At 40.7% G+C, this 15,609-nt stretch overlaps 3 protein-coding genes across 3 annotated transcripts; 2 read left to right on the forward strand and 1 right to left on the reverse strand.

Moving 5' to 3' along the window:
- LOC141013712 (probable alpha-ketoglutarate-dependent hypophosphite dioxygenase) lies at positions 1-2,867 on the forward strand. The gene is made up of 7 exons (XM_073487541.1): positions 1-67; positions 748-942; positions 1,632-1,854; positions 1,930-2,021; positions 2,159-2,298; positions 2,401-2,505; positions 2,596-2,867. The coding sequence occupies exons 2-7, from the start codon at positions 813-815 to the stop codon at positions 2,671-2,673; spliced, it is 768 nt and encodes a 255-aa protein (XP_073343642.1). The 5' UTR covers positions 1-67; positions 748-812; the 3' UTR covers positions 2,674-2,867.
- A 2,197-nt stretch (positions 2,868-5,064) lies between these two features.
- Positions 5,065-6,688, reverse strand: LOC141013288 (glutamine amidotransferase-like class 1 domain-containing protein 3, mitochondrial). Its single transcript, XM_073486953.1, has 5 exons — positions 6,646-6,688; positions 6,170-6,282; positions 5,822-5,993; positions 5,518-5,719; positions 5,065-5,426 (listed from the first exon to the last, which is right to left on the reverse strand). Exons 2-5 carry the CDS (start codon positions 6,275-6,277, stop codon positions 5,234-5,236), a joined length of 675 nt encoding a protein of 224 aa, XP_073343054.1. The 5' UTR covers positions 6,278-6,282; positions 6,646-6,688; the 3' UTR covers positions 5,065-5,233.
- Positions 6,689-7,499: 811 nt separating this feature from the next.
- LOC141013446 (uncharacterized) lies at positions 7,500-12,592 on the forward strand. Its single transcript, XM_073487183.1, has 9 exons — positions 7,500-7,554; positions 8,867-8,980; positions 9,100-10,776; positions 10,875-10,974; positions 11,061-11,209; positions 11,304-11,416; positions 11,666-11,755; positions 11,846-11,968; positions 12,072-12,592. Exons 1-9 carry the CDS (start codon positions 7,500-7,502, stop codon positions 12,267-12,269), a joined length of 2,619 nt encoding a protein of 872 aa, XP_073343284.1. The 3' UTR covers positions 12,270-12,592.
- Positions 12,593-15,609: the final 3,017 nt, after the last annotated feature.

Below are 15,609 nucleotides of genomic sequence, written 5' to 3' on the forward strand. Positions count from 1 at the left end.
AACAGCTTGAGCAGTATCCAGAGCCAGGACTCACAGAGAGAGGAGAGGAAGATTTAACAGCAGACAGGTATGGAGATATTATAATACTTACTGCAATAGTTGCTTTACATGTAAGCTTTTATGGGAATCAATACAAAAAAGTAATACCAACACTTTATACTATTTGTAAAGTGTCATTAGATGTAACACTATCTGGACTAGATCAAAGTCTAAATATTGCTTATGTTTTAAAGCAAAAACAAATCTACACATTTTACTGTGTTATGTATATTTCTTTTAATTGAGTAGATTATGAATGGGAGAATGTAACTGTTTCTTCACTGTGGTTTTGAGGGTTTTATGTTATAAATATACAAAAAAATCTGTTTTAATTTCTGCAAGTTAAATGCTGATATTTCACTTCTTCATGAAGGCTAAAGGACAGTTTCCCATCTTTGCTTTTCCTTTTCCTGACCTGTTTTAGTCAACAGATCTTATACCTTAACAAAGAGACTCTTAACGTGGACAATAGACTGCTTTACACAGGCAGTGAGGGTTATATTGGTCTTATAGAGCAGGTGGAACAAGATGGTGCTCAGTGCGACCCACCTAAATGTGGTTAGATGTTTTCCCCATCGGGTCAGGGCATGATCTCTCTCTCTCTCTCTTTTTATGTCTGTATAAACAACTAAAACTCAGCTAGATGGAAAACACAATCTTAGACAGAATATATTTCTACCCCCTAACCTCCACCTCCATCAAAAACAGACTCTACCGTGTAAATTCTTGAAGCAGAAGGCCCGAGGAATCAGCAGCGAAACAGTCCAATAGAGATGTCTTCATCCACGGCTAAACTGCAGGACATCTACAACCAGCAGGGCTTCCTCTCAGCACTGCCTGTACTGAGTGACATTGAGCTGAGAGAGGCCAAGCATGCCTTTTCTGAGCTGGAGAGGGAATTTGGTAAGTGCCACTGGAAGTGTAAGAAGGATAAGGAGGGAAAGGGTGAACAGAGACACAAATTAGACAGGCTAATGAGCATTAGTTAATAGATAATAAGGCCCTTTTAAGATGCTTTTAATAAGTGAATAACCAAGGATGTGGTGCACAGTTAATGAATTTAGCAGTAGAAGTTCCTTATACTGTAATTGCTTATAAATGCCACATAAAATAACAATAAATGTGTTTATGATATATGACATTTAGTCTTATCGATTTTAAATGTGCAATATGTAATTTTTGTTGAAAACATTAAAAAATGCACTTAAGTTATCAACAGAATGTGAATAACAGTTTTGATGTTATGTCTATGTCTTGTGTTGCAAAGATATGTACTGAAGTTAGCATGCTAACCAGCTAGCCCCGACTCCCCAAAGCTACTGGCAGCTACAGTTAGCAGCAGTTAGCTGTTACTCTAGTGATATGCTGTCCCCTAATCTTTTTGAGTATGAAATCGACAGGTGGTCAGTTCCTACATACTGCACCTTTACTAACCATGGCCTTATTACCTATTCACTAACGCTTATTAATAATGATACCTTGTGGATGCTATTTCTTGTTTGAAGTGTGACCATCTTTCCATTACATTGGATCGTATATGACGTTGCACTTTTTGTTAATGAACAGGTTTATTATGTGTTTGGATGTTTCAGGTGAAGAGTACACCCAGTACAGCCTCCACAATGTTCACCTTCAGTATCCGTGGGTGAGTGATCTGACCAAACACCCTCAAATTTTACAAGTGGTCAAAGCCATCCTGGGCCCTGACGTCATCCTGCTGGACTCCCGCTTCATCTGTAAATACCCAACACTCAAGCCTGATGGGAGCGTTGGAGAGAATGGACTTCCGTATGTGGCCTGGCATCAGGATATGAGGTAGATTTACACACTAAAGAAATAAATGTTTTGTTTTGTTTTGTTTGCGTCTAACTGTAATTGTTTTGTTCTCAGGTATTGGGGTATTGATGGTGGCCCCGTTCTCTCCGTGTGGCTCGCTTTCGATGACTCACTGAAGGAGAACGGCGCCCTTCGGGTCATCCCAGGTACCTCAGCTACTCAAGCCTTCAGCCACTGTCCTGGTTGGACCTTAGCTGAATTCAAGCAGATATTTTTAGTGTGAGAGTTTTTACATATATTGTATCAAATGTATAAAGGTCTTTGACTTTTCGTTGTCCTGCAGGTAGCCACTGTGCTGGCATGTTGCCCCACCACCAAGCCATCCGCCCGGGAAACATGCTGACGGTCAACCAGGAGATCCCAGAAGAGCTTGTGCAGGCTGATGAAGCTGTGCTTTGCCCTCTCTTAGCCGGGGAGATGTCTGTGAGTTTATTTTTTCTTTTGTGAAACATCACATGTTTTTTTAGAATAAGTGTGAGAGCAAGAATGGGTGAGTTAATTAGTATTTTCTATTTGTTTTAAAAGATTCATGACGGACTACTTGTCCATGCCAGTGACGCCAACACATCCCAGAAGAGACGCTGTGGATTTGTGATCCGTTATGTTTCCACCTGTGCCTATCCCATACAGGTGAGACAAACATGAACAAATATGTATCGCTTTATTTAATGCAGGTTATAATTTCACATTATTAATCCTGATTCTTTCTGTTGCTGATAGGATCCTGATCGTCCTAGGAAATTTCATGCAGCAGAGTTGGCCTGTGGAACGGATCAGTTCAATAATTTCTCCAATTAAACCACCTGAATACTTCCTCGATACTTCCCAGTTACTTGCACCCTTTACAGGGATATATCTCATACTCAGACCAAATATCCACTCTTTTCTTTATTCATTATAAGTTATTAAGATATAGGTTTATATTGTCTTGTTGTTACTATACTGTCTCATCTTTGAATTGATGATTGATTAATAAAATGTCTTTTTAATGTCCAGAATGTTTTGAGATTTTATTGTGTTTATTGTGAGATCTAACTGGATTGTGTTTAAACTGTCTTTAAATTGTCAAAATAACCTGACACTGGTCACTGGTTTACTCAAAATATGTAAAATATCCAGGGCTTTTAGAGCTTTAGTAATGGTACATAGAAAAATAGAAATATTATCTAAAGGTTGGTACAAAAAAATACTCAAAATCCAACTCCTCAGTAATTTAGGCATAAAAACAAACTACCCTGCTGGCACTGGGTGTCAATTAAAGCTATGGTCTACGTTCTGAGAAAGATTTGAAAAAAGCATCCCCCCCCACACACACCCCTCCCCTCTGTGCTCCTTAATCCCTCCCCTCCGAGCTCGTATCACCCTCCCCTCGGAGCAATGACAATACTGCAGAGACAGAAATTGTCTCGACGCCGTCTAATAACACAGAAAAAAACTAACGGCAGCTTTCACAGTCATAAGCCGGCATCGGCATAAAAGTTATCTGTGTCACAACATCCACAATAAAGACGAAAGATTACCTGTTAAAACGAAAACTCCGCTGTATCAGCATCGCTTTTCAGGTCCATATCTACAGGGAGCTTTCGCCAACGTTCAAACAATGACCCAATGTTTACTCGGGTTTGAGCCCTCTTTATGTCACATCTTCGTTTTGTCTCGGCCTTTTCAGTGACAGACTTGCGCTTTCTTTCAACCTTTGCCGATGGGGCAAGCAGAGGCCACTTGCTACTGTTGCTCTGTTTTCCCTCCATACTTGAACTGCTCAGGGCCAAACAAACCTCTTGCCCGCTTGTAGTTTCAAATGCGGAAGTGGGTTGGGACGAGGCGTGACCAGGAGCAGGGGAGTGAGCAAGGGGATTGGATGGAGGGTCCAAGAGAGAGAGTGCAAATTTGAGCAAGGGGAAACTCCCATCCGGATCGGATGGCTGCTATTGGTCTATTTCTTTGCAGTTTTGCAGGTGTAGGTGTAGGTTGTACTATTGGGCCATAACCACCATCTAAATAATGTTAATAATAATGATCAATCTTTCACATCGTAGACCATAGCTTTAAATGTCAGAAAGGCGTAAATAAATTGTAGTTGGAAAAGAAAATTGGGTTGATTTCAAAACTCAGTGTTGGCTTGACATCAACTTCCAACTTTGGCTAGATGTTGAATTTTGGTTAATGAGCACCATGACTTAAAATCATCAAAATATCAACATCCGATGATGTTAGAATTTCAGGTTGTGAGGATGTAAAGATTATGATATTGGGTTTAGGTCACCACACCTCATGACTAAATGTCACATCAATTCGACGTCGGCATGAGACATTTTGGAAGACGTTGGATTTTGGTTACTTAACACCACAACTCAAACCAATAAAATTACGTTGAATTTGACACTGAATTTTTGTCATCAGGTGACCTACATTCACCCAGATATTAACAACTAACAACGCTGGTTGCCAGCTGGGTAGTGTGAAATCTGTAAAACATCTGCTGTTGAAAGAGTAGACTCGAGACTTTAACGTATTAGTTTCATGATTCACTCATTTGTTATTTAGACTGGACTTGAGAAAAGTGTTATTTCTTACCCAAAGCATTGTCCCACCTCAAGTTTGTAGCAAAATGTACTGTATGATATCCAGATATTAAATGTTTTTAACCATTTACAAGACTCAGTTTCCTTGTTCTGAGCTACAGTAAGGTCTCTCGGGGAAATCTTGCTTAACTTCATACAAGAGGATTTCAGAAATAAGGAGTATCTATTTTAACAATATTTATTTGGTATGACTAAAAGTGTTAATTGCCAAATGGATTTTGAATTTGGCCTGTAGACCTCTCAGGGGACTCAAAAATCATCTGCCCTGTGTGATAAACCATTTAGTCCCCCCCATTTTAGATTTTTATGCAACAGTAATTATGTTGTGGATTTTTTTTTGTGATGATTTTCATTGTTTTATTTTCGTAAACACTGGAACAAATGTGAATACAAAATGAGATGGTGCTTTTTGCTTGAAATAAGTGAAAAAGTAATCTGCCAATAAAACAAATGATAAAAAACTCCAATTCATCTCACTGAAATGCTGCTTTCTACATGATTGTGTCTTTTATTAAATGAAATCAAATATTTTTGACTAGACATTATACAAATATACTTAAGGTAAGATATTTTTTGCGGTGAAGAATAAAAAATAGCAAAAGTATCATTTGTAGGGAAACTTTTATTTAAATCTTGAAACAACACATTGAGGATATAACATCAGATGAATGCTGAGAGATAACTGTAATAATTTGAAATAAACACCGAACTGAATTGAAATCACAGACATTTTGTAAATAAGTACAAACACCCAGCATGTAATGAGAGACTTCTTAAGCCAGTTTCAGTGTCTCCTTGACCATGACTCCTACTCCATCAAAGACTTTATGAACGGGAGCATTGCACATGAATGCAGAGGTGGTGACCAGCTTATTTTTGACATCAACGTGTGCTTTGTCCACATCTGTGTTGACATGTTTGCAGCCCATCTCCTTCATGGCACCTGCAGTCTGAGCGTACGGCCACCTAAAGACAAAGAGAGAGCGGAAGTTAGAGCTGCAGATTGAGATTTTCTCACAGCAATAAACATCTGATAATTAGAAACTGTTTCACACACTTTTCACACTCTTTGTCCTGTCCCACAGTGACCTCGCAGCCGGGCAGGATTTTGGCAGCGAGGACGGGGGAGATGCAGCACATGCCCAGCGGCTTTCCGGCTTTGTGGAAATCCTTGATGATCTTCTCCAGCTGTGGCTGGATGGTGCAGTCCTTATTCTTCACTGCCCAGTCACTCAGGTTCTTCGCCACACCGAAGCCCCCTGAATGAGAACACAAAGGATTTGTTCAGCTTATCACAAAAGTGGAGGTGTAAAAACAGAAAGGTGTAGAATATTTTACTCTTATGGCTGGAGAATCCTAACCTGGGATGATGACGGCGTCAAATGCTGTAACATCTAACTTGGCCAGATCAGTCACGTCACCCCTGGCGATGCGGGCGCTTTCCTGCAGGATGTTTCTTTTCTCCTCTGTAGGTTTCCCCTCGCAGTGGTTAACAACATGCATCTGGTCTGCATTCGGAGCAAACATCTGCACCTGAAATGTAAAACCTTCTATATCAGATCAACCTCTGTAGCTATTAGGACTGTTTTTTAGGTCAGCTGTATTGCTAAATTAAGGAACAGAATTGGAATTCCTCTATGTAGGACTGGATCCAGATATTTCACATAAAATACCAGATAAATACTCTGTAATAAGTTTACTTCTCTTACTTTTGCTTCCGCCCGACTCAGATGGACGAGGACAGCGGAGGCCTCGTGGATCTCTGTGCCGTCATAGACTCCACAGCCTGAGAGAATAACTGCAACACGCTTCACCATGGTTCCTACAAAACACACATAAAGCACAAATATTTATCTACAGTGTTCTTGGTTACATAACTTTTCTTTAATTTGACATCAGGATGTGTTTATCCCATATTCATTTCCCTATCAGATATGTGGATCGCTGCTCCTGTTGCACATGTTTACATAAAATATTTACAGTGCCAGGTGACGGAGGAGCGCGAGGAGTGCTGCTGCTGCCAGGTAACACATTCGACACCAGTGAAGAGAAATTACAGGAAGTGTTTGGAGTCTGCTCATGTTCTGCTCAATCTTAGACCTTGTGTCTGAAATCAACATGTGTTCCTAAACCATCAGGAAAAAAGCATTAGTTAAGTTTAGAGAACAGAACAGACAGATCTCACCTTGTATGTGTGGATCACCTGGCTTGACTCTGTGTGTGATGAGGCTGCTCAGCAGAGGTGGAGGTGTGCCTGCTGAGCTCTGAGACGACTCTTTATAGCCCTGCCTGCCTCTCTGTCTCCACCCACAACCTGTTGTCCAAAACGCTGACATCATCCACGTTAACGGTCACCAGGAAGTCTGTTGAGGTGAAATGCTGAGTCACTCCACACAATGACTTAGTTATCAGTTAACAACAGAAGTGAAATAATGAGGAATTAATCAAATGTGGCCTCAATGATGACTTGTTTATTTTATGTAACACATTTACAGGAACATGCTCTCATTTTGAATGGTTTGCTAGATAAAGACATATACATTCATATTGAAAAAGTATCATATAAATGTCAGTCTTTTTTATTTATTGCATTTAATGGAGCACTGTAGAAGGAAAAAGATATAGAAGATATAAGCTACATAAACCACTAAATCTGTGTTATTTAAATTGAGTTGAAATATACAATGGAAGTATAATCTAGTTAGCATTTCACGAGAACAATTAGCGTTGATATTTAGACTAAATTGCGATTATAATACGTCTTATCACGGGTATTTTATTAATATATCTGCCTGTATAATGTCGGCTGTGGAAGTGGAGTGGAGATCACTTTTCAGATACACTGCCTACGTGCAGGATCATTTTTACAACTCGATTTCTTTCCTGCTGTGACGGACTGGAGGGTTTTCCCCAGTGAAGGTGCAGCAGCAGCGGCTGCAGCAGCTCAACCTCTCGGCTCAGGTTTCACCTGCGTGCTGACGTCACACGCAGCCGTATAAAGCCAGCGCAGCCTGCCGTCCTCAGAAATCTGCTACCGCTATGGCTCAGCTCCAGTCTCTGCATGTGTCCGTCGGTATTCTGAGCATCTCCGGAGGTAAGGTTTTTTGAGAAATGTTTCTACTTCTCTCTGCTGTTGTTTTATGTTTTGGTTTGATTATTTCAGCATGAATATGCTTTAAAAAAAAGTGAAATCCTCCTGTATTTTGGTGTCAAAATCTTAGAAGTCATGGTGGTATAATTTAAAAACTTAACATTTAAAAAAGTTTGTGTATGTACCTTAACCTTCATTCGTGAAGTGTTTTCTTCTACATGTATTTTTTCTTTTTCCTTGTATTAATGTTTTTGTGTATTTCTATAATTGGTTCATAATCTATTAATTGATGGGGTTTTTTCCGTTTATTGTGTTTGTTGTTTGTTGTTATTTGACATTCGTTGTAATTTCCCCAAATTATGTTTTTTTTTTTTTTAATCATCTGATTTTATCTAATGTGTTTGGGAAAAACATACAAAAAGTGGCCGATCACTAATATTAGAACCCAAATCTTTTCTTCTTAATAATTAAATGTCATGGTAATATATATGAGAAATAAAGTGATATATTATAATAATACTGGTATAAAATTTTAAGTAGCATGTTACGTATGTTTTAAACTGTAAAAACTCTAAAACATTAATACATGTCTGCAGCTAATATCAGAAAACAGGTCTTTTCTGTAGATATTTTTTTAAATTGAATTAATAATAAGCTAAATAAAACATGTAATCATGTGATAAAGTTAAAACAGAATACTTAATTTAATAATAATAATAATAATGACATAAGAATGAATTATTAATACATAATAAATAAAATAACTACATGTCCTGTTTTTTGTACCCTGTTCTGTTTTGTGCCCAGTTTTGTTCTGCTTGTTTTTGTTTTTCCTCCGTGCTTTGTCGTATTAAGTGGTCTTTTCTACACCTTTGGCCAGGGGACTACAGATAAATGTATTATCATGTGTTTTATTAGTTTGCACTGTCCCTTCTTAAATAAACTAAAGAGACAATACTGAGTGAATGCAAGTTTAAGTCAAACTGATCAATTTAGAAAGAGGTAGCACATGGGTTTACTTCAGGCACACTCGTGCCAAAGCCTTTATTTGTTTGGACATATTAGTGTAAAAAATCACAAAAGGAAAAAATGTCGACTAGTTATGACCCACATGGGCATCACGTCCTGAGGAAGACCCAGTGCCTGAAGTAAGCCCTCATGCTTCCTTTTTCTGATGAAAACTTCTAAGTCCGTCATACTTGAGGCCGACACCTGTTCTTGCTATCAGATTGAGCAAAATCATGTCATCTTTTTAAATGTTCATAAAGAAACTGTTCTAGCGTGGTCATTTTTGTTTGTTTTGTCTGACTTGTAGGTTCTCTCCTGCTATTGGTGAACGACTATGCCAGCTCACCTGAAAAAAACTTCATCCCCTACACTGCACTGGGGATTCTGCTCCTCATCATTGCAGCCATCTTAGCTTATGCAGGTTGGTTTTGATGAATGTCTGTCACAAGTTTTGTTTAATTCGTTACTATTTGTGTGTAAAAAAAAAAAGTCATAATCCTCCCCCCGATCTCTCTCCTCTGTTTACTCTTTGTCTCGCAGGTATCCGTCGCAGTCTGTCCCACGCCCAGCTCTTCTCCACTCTGTGTCTGACTGTCTCCGCCCTGTGGTGTGGTTCAGGTCTGGTGTACATCCTGGCGGGTCAGGGGGTGCTGCAGCCCACAGAGCTGAGATCCTCTCTGGTCCCGGGCCTGGCAGCATTCACTTTAGCCCTGCTCATCATAGGTAGCGTAGCGGTCCTGGTTAAAAAAGCAGTTCTGTCTCTCATAGCTGTTGGCATTAGCTTAGCATGTGCCCATCAAATCGCAGGTTTGTCTGCTGCAGGTTTTGGTCAGTCTGCCACAGCTGCTAACTACCTTCTTGTCTGTGTGGTGGGTGTTTACTTTGGTTTTGGACGCCTGCTGTCCACCATCACTGGAGGTAAAGTGGAGCCTGCAGGAACAGTCCTGAAGACCAAAGCTGAGGTGAGAGCAGAGCAGAATCAGGGCTGCACTGATGCACTGTCAGTAGGTCTGGTGATGAACTTGCTGTCCGCCTCTGTCCTAGCCTGTCCTCTGTTAGGTGTGGTCCCCCAGCTCTTCGTCGGTCACGTCCCCTGGCTGTGGACAGCTGGAGTCTTCCAGCTCGGCATGTGTGTCCTCTTCTATCGAGCCATGGACACACTAGCCGCCACTTTTTACGGCTTCACTGCTCTGCTGAAGTTTGCAGAAGGCTACAGCGCTCTCCTGTCGTTCTACTCCATTCAGCCTTACTCCCCTGTTCCCTTCCCTGTTGTCTTCTCTGTGCTTTTCTTCATCCTGGCTCTGTTCAGTTGTCAGAAGAGCTTGCTGGAGGGGCTCTACCAGCTTTTCTTTGCAGCTTATTGTATCGCCATTGCAGCCCAGCCTCAAGGCTTCTTCCAAGGGGGCACACAGGGTGTACAGGCAGCCATATTTGTAGTCTCTGCTGGCATGCTTTTAATAACCACATTCAATATGGTTTCCACGACAATGATTCCCACAGGGCAGGGTTACTTTAAGGCTTTGGTAACCAGGATGCAGGGTCTTACTCTCAGAGCCCATGATAAAGACCTCCATTCACCTCACCTGGGCTACTCCAAGTACGCAGATGCAGAGGTATTGGGCCACGCCTGCAGTGTGCTGGCTGCCTTTGCCATCACAGCCACAGTGGGTGGCAGAGATCCTCTGTCTGTGCTGGTTCTGCCCTGGGTGGTGGTGGCTGGAGGGGCACTCCAGCTGCTCTGCGGCTCAGTAGCTTTTGCCCGAGGTAAAACCTTTGAGAGCACAGTTTTTATTCTCTACGGGGTGATGTGGACGGTGTGGGGGCTGACACGATATGGCGGCCTTTATGGTCAAACCAGAAGCTTCGATGTGGCTGTCGGGATCATCAGTTTCATGCTGTTTAATGGTTTAGTGACAGCTGCGGCACTGTTTTTAAATGTCGCCTGGTTTGCTTACGCCCTTACCTTCCAGCTCATTCTTATCAGCTTCCTGCTGGATGCAGTAGGTGCCCTGCCTTTTGGTTATGATATAGGAGTCACCATCATCTTTGGTCTCGTTAGTTTTTACTGCTTCCTGGCACACATTTTCAACAGCACCTTCCAGTCCCCGCAGATCCCCTTAGGAAAACCTTTGATTAAGCTGAGTGGGGTCGGGGGAGGTGCAGATATCTGTCCACACCTACCTGCACGCAAGGCCACGTCCGTCCAGCAGATTGCAGGTAAGAATCTGTTAAAGAAATCAATGATGATTTTAGAAAATACCCAGATGTTTACATACTCGAGGTGAGTTTCATTTTTCTTCTTCTTGCACCTGCAGAAATCATGAAAAATGGTGGCATATGTGGAATGCCCACCGACACCGTCTATGTGCTGGTGGCAGCTTGCAACAGGCCTGAAGCAGTTATCAAAGCTTATAAGTGAGTTTCCATTTCAAGAGCGTGCCAGCCTTATCAATATCCATTTACTGATTCACTCTCATCACTCACTAATTGATGTCTTTAAGGGTGAAGAAGCAGGCGCAGGACAGACCCATGTCCCTGTGGATCTCCTCCATCAAGCAGCTGGAGCCGGTGCGACACCTGCTGAGCCCTCTGCTCCTGGACTTCATGGAGGCTGCGTGGCCCTCCTCCATTAGCATGGTGATACCCAGAGGTAGGTTTGCATTTGTTTATGTATATTTTATGGTGCCTGCTGTTGCTTGCATGGGGTTTCATTAGCATTATGTTGATTTCTTGTCTTCCCACAGGTCCATGGATGGACACCTTTGGTTTAGGAGATGCTGCCATACACATAGGGACTCCACAGAGCATTGCCATCAGAAACCCAGACTGTTCTGTGGCTACACACCTCATTAATTTGGTAAGGGCTTTGGAAATGAATCACTTCAAGCCCTAAGGGAGACAAATGTTCATTTTCAAGTTTGTGCTCCTTCTACAATAGGTTTAAATGCTTTAATGCTCAAAAAAACACATCAGTTTCCTCATACTGTCCAATGCTGCAGCACTGTATGTAAGGAAAAAAATGAAGACTTCTAATAGGTCTCCTTTAAAGTGAGTGAAACTACACAGCAGGCTTCTTTATTAAATACAACAACCTTTTTTCTTGCAGGTGGGCCCCATCGCTGTAACCTCAGCCAACCCCACAGGCGAGGCAGACACGACTCACCACAACCAAGTTTATGCCAAACTCGGCAACAAGGTGAGCACAATTTTTCAGTTTTATTAAACACAAGACGCACCGGTGTTCTCACTTTTTGCTGTAAACTGCATGTGCATTTTATTGGGTTAGGTGGATGGGGTGTTATGTGATGGAGCCTCTCCTGAGAACATCGCATCTACTGTGGTCGACTGCACTAAGATCGAAACAGGGCATATTGGTTTCTTCAGAGTGGGTCTCATTCCTAAATCTAAGGTAATATAAATATCTCTTCTTGTTCTGTTCGCTCTTAATAAAGAGTTTCAGTTCAGTGTATGCTTACACTTCAACCTGCTGCTTTTGTTTGTTTGCCTTGAAGGTTCTTCAAATCTTCGAGGAGGTTCAGAAGCGGCACAGACAGGGGCAGACGAATCCTGCTTTTGAGTATGATCATTTTCTGCCAGACACCCAAAGGGAAAGAAATTCAGAAGACTCAGAGTCAGGAAGAGGAAGCGGAGACACAACACCATCCACAGTTTCAGCTAAACAGAGTCCAGTCCTCAGAAATGGGTCATAGAATGAATTTACCATTTAAAACTGCTGCAGAATGTTACATAAATCCAGATACACAATAATAATAGATAATATCTATTTGGTCCACCATGTACAAGGACGACCCCACAAGCACTTCATGTCTTGATGTTTTTAGCATGTTTGTCTGTTTATCTGATTGAGCAAACCTTATTTTGGTATGGAATTGTCTAGGACTATAAGACTATAATGCACTGTAATCACTTGTAATATAACTAACTGAATAACATTAATTTAAATTTCATGCTGTGTCCAATATATTGTAAATTATAAATTGTAAAATATTGTAAATAAAGTTGTTGTTTTTTACATTGTCTGCCCTCTTTGTCTGGAAATTGCAGTATTTTAAATATATATCTGTTTTGTATATACTTTCCATGATAAAATAGGCATTAAAATTTAAATCATGTATACAAGGCTGTTTTAATATATCATTGAATATGTGATTTTCACTGTTTTTTAATAACTGCCCGATATGAAAGTTGCCTGATTGCACTGTAGCCGCATATTATGGGAAAAAAGTCAGTTGGAAGGCGCACATGCACAACCACATAAAATATATATTACTTTTGAGGAGTTTTGTAACAAAATGAGAAGAACATAAAAAAAGATTAATTAAAACAAGTTTCCATCCCCCAGACCACATGATAAAATGTCCATCATTTGTGAAGCTGGACACCTTGTCGTTTTTTAAAATTTGTGCCCTTTTATTTGCAATTTGAACTGACTCACTTCTAGAGCATGAACGATATATCAGTTGTTTTGAGGTAGTATCGTATGCCTGTTATCAGTGTCAAAATATCATTCTTTGGTCGGCCTGTGAACTGATAATAATAATAATGTAAAAATAAATAAAATAAAAGATCAACAGGGTATCAAAAAATCCTATAAAGTCAATCAGTTTGTATTTCAGTAAACTGGTAAAAGCATCTTCCTGCTGCTAAAGATGCTCAATTTGGGAAGTATTTCGAAGGATCACCTCGCCAGTGAAATATGTTTGTTTCTCATGTTTACAAGCTACACTGCCTGGCTGAAAAAAAGAGTCACTACCTGGATTTAACAAAGCAAATAGGTAAGAGCCTTCCATTGGATAATTACTGCAGTGATTAATATGTTTCAGCTGGCAACAGCTAACTCTAACTGATGCAGTGAGTAGCTTCTCATTTCTTAAACAACCATGTCAGAAGACATGTCATGTGGTCATGGAAAAGATTCGACTCTGTTTCAGAAGGGTCCAATAATTTTCCTGCATCAAGCAAAGAAAACAACTAAGGAGATTGCTGAAACTACTAAAATCACACCAGCTATCGAAAAAACCATCCTGGCGACGACAAATTTGGAGGGCTTTTAAAAATATGGAGACAGCTGTAATAGCATGGATGAGATAGACCTGCATAGGGTTGCTAATCTTAGCAGGAGCTTACAGGTCACGAGGTGAGGCTGGCACCGCATCTAGTCTCTGGGAATTTTTCATGCCACAATGCCACTGAAAGTCTTTCACACTTCCTCAAGAATGATACAGTTTGATAACAGTGAGTCAAGACCTGCAGGACGTGTGAAAGCGCACTAGCTGCCATAAGAGAGGTCTGGGACAAGTGGGTGAAGCGGCTGCTTGTTCTCCTGTAGTGGCCGTGGTTGCCCTCTCAGATTGCCTTGATGGTTTATGTTGTTCGCATTTGACTATTATTGGAAGTGCCTTCAGTAAATTGCATTTGTCATACTTTCTTGGGCTATACAATTACTATCTCTTGATAAAAAAAAATTGTTTACCAGCTTTGCAGTACCTTAAGAAATAATAATAATAATAAAAATCAACTTTAGTAAAGAAAACATATATGACAGCTGTGTTGAAATAAAAGCGAGTGGTGTCCACTGAATGAATGCAGTCTTTCTGCACTGTAAAAAGGGAAAGCTCTGATATTCACACAGTTTCTGATGAATGACAGGTTGTTTCTTCATGCAAAATAGATTTGGCATTTAAAATGAAATGAAATTGCTTTATTTTAGATCTTTAGTGAGGGTGGGTTTTTGACCCGGAGGACAAGGGGCGTATACAGAATGTGAAGACAACAGGAACGTTTGGTGAAATCAAGTCGTAATATTGAAAGTAAGAGCATTTCCATGCGCACAATGTGAAGAGAACTCCAGGGATTGAGACCAAACAGCTGTGTAGCCTTAAGAAAACCATTTATCAGTGAGGCTAATTGGAAAAAAAAGGGAGCATAAAGATTGGACTGATGAGTCTAGACTTACCCTGTTCCAGAGTGATGGGCACATCAGGGTAAGAAGTGATGCACCCATCATGCCTAGGCCTACCGTACAAGGCTGTGAGGGCAGTGTCATGATCTGGGGTTGCTTCCGTTGGTCAGGTCTAGGTTCAGCAACGCTTTGTGCCCAAAAAATGATGTCAGCTGACTACCTGAATATACTGAATGACTAGGTTTTTCCATCAATGGATTTTTTCTTCCCTGATGACACGGACATATTTCAGGATGACAATGCCACGATTCATCAGGCTCAAATTGTGAAAGAGTGGTTCAGGGAGCATGAGACATCATTTTCACACATGGATTGGCCGCCACAGAGTCCAGACCGTAACCCCATTGAGAATCTTTTGGATGTGCTGGAGAAGACTCTCTCATTATCCATACAAGATTTTGGCGAAAAAAGTATGGGACTCTGGACAGAAATAAATGTTGCAACATTGCATAAGCTTATCAAAATGAAACCACGGCGAATGCGTGCCGTGATCAAAGCTAAAGGCGGTCCAGCGAAATATTGTGTGTTCGGCCGGGCATATCAATCATGTAGATTAAGATGGAGGTTGTTGATTGGCAGAACAGACAAATCAAACACTGACTCTAGAGAGGGCCTTTATCTTTTTATTTTGTGTTGCAACCACACAGCTAGATCCCACCAAATCCTCCACACTGGAACTGTCAGCAACAGTCAGGTGCCCACATGAACAATGGATCATGCAATGTTTGCTATACTCATTAATTAATATTACAGTTGTTGGTTGAGCCCTGTCTGTAATGTTCATAAACTGGCTTTAAGGTGGTGAGAAGGGTGTTGATTATTTGCAATTAAGGTGGAAACTCAGTCGCGTCATTAGTACATTTAAAAACACGATTACGCAAAACAGGTGTCTATTATCAAATGATAGGTGATTATCACATATCATATCATCTGACTGAAAGTCAATAGGTGTTCCCAGAAGAAACACCTACAATACAATAATAATAATGCAACCTAATCACTCCTTGTTTCCTTCTGTAGAAACCCAGAGCAAACAATATATTTTCCTTCTTCTATGACAAGAAACC

The sequence above is a fragment of the Pagrus major genome, chromosome 18 (genome assembly GCF_040436345.1).
Source record: "Pagrus major chromosome 18, Pma_NU_1.0".
In the NCBI taxonomy this organism is placed as follows: Eukaryota; Metazoa; Chordata; class Actinopteri; order Spariformes; family Sparidae; genus Pagrus; species Pagrus major.

Coding starts and splice junctions, on each gene's coding strand:
- LOC141013288 (XM_073486953.1), bottom strand. CDS start 6,277: ATGGTGAAGCGTGTTGCAGTTATTCTCTCAGGCTGTGGAGTCTATGAC. Junction 5,720..5,821: donor TGACGCCGTCATCATCCCAG/GTTAGGATTCTC, acceptor GTTCTCATTCAG/GGGGCTTCGGTGTGGCGAAG. Junction 5,427..5,517: donor CAGGACAAAGAGTGTGAAAA/GTGTGTGAAACA, acceptor CTTTGTCTTTAG/GTGGCCGTACGCTCAGACTG.
- LOC141013712 (XM_073487541.1), top strand. CDS start 813: ATGTCTTCATCCACGGCTAAACTGCAGGACATCTACAACCAGCAGGGC. Junction 2,022..2,158: donor CGCCCTTCGGGTCATCCCAG/GTACCTCAGCTA, acceptor GTTGTCCTGCAG/GTAGCCACTGTGCTGGCATG. Junction 2,506..2,595: donor CCTGTGCCTATCCCATACAG/GTGAGACAAACA, acceptor TGTTGCTGATAG/GATCCTGATCGTCCTAGGAA.
- LOC141013446 (XM_073487183.1), top strand. CDS start 7,500: ATGGCTCAGCTCCAGTCTCTGCATGTGTCCGTCGGTATTCTGAGCATC. Junction 7,555..8,866: donor TATTCTGAGCATCTCCGGAG/GTAAGGTTTTTT, acceptor TCTGACTTGTAG/GTTCTCTCCTGCTATTGGTG. Junction 11,969..12,071: donor GTCTCATTCCTAAATCTAAG/GTAATATAAATA, acceptor TTTGCCTTGAAG/GTTCTTCAAATCTTCGAGGA.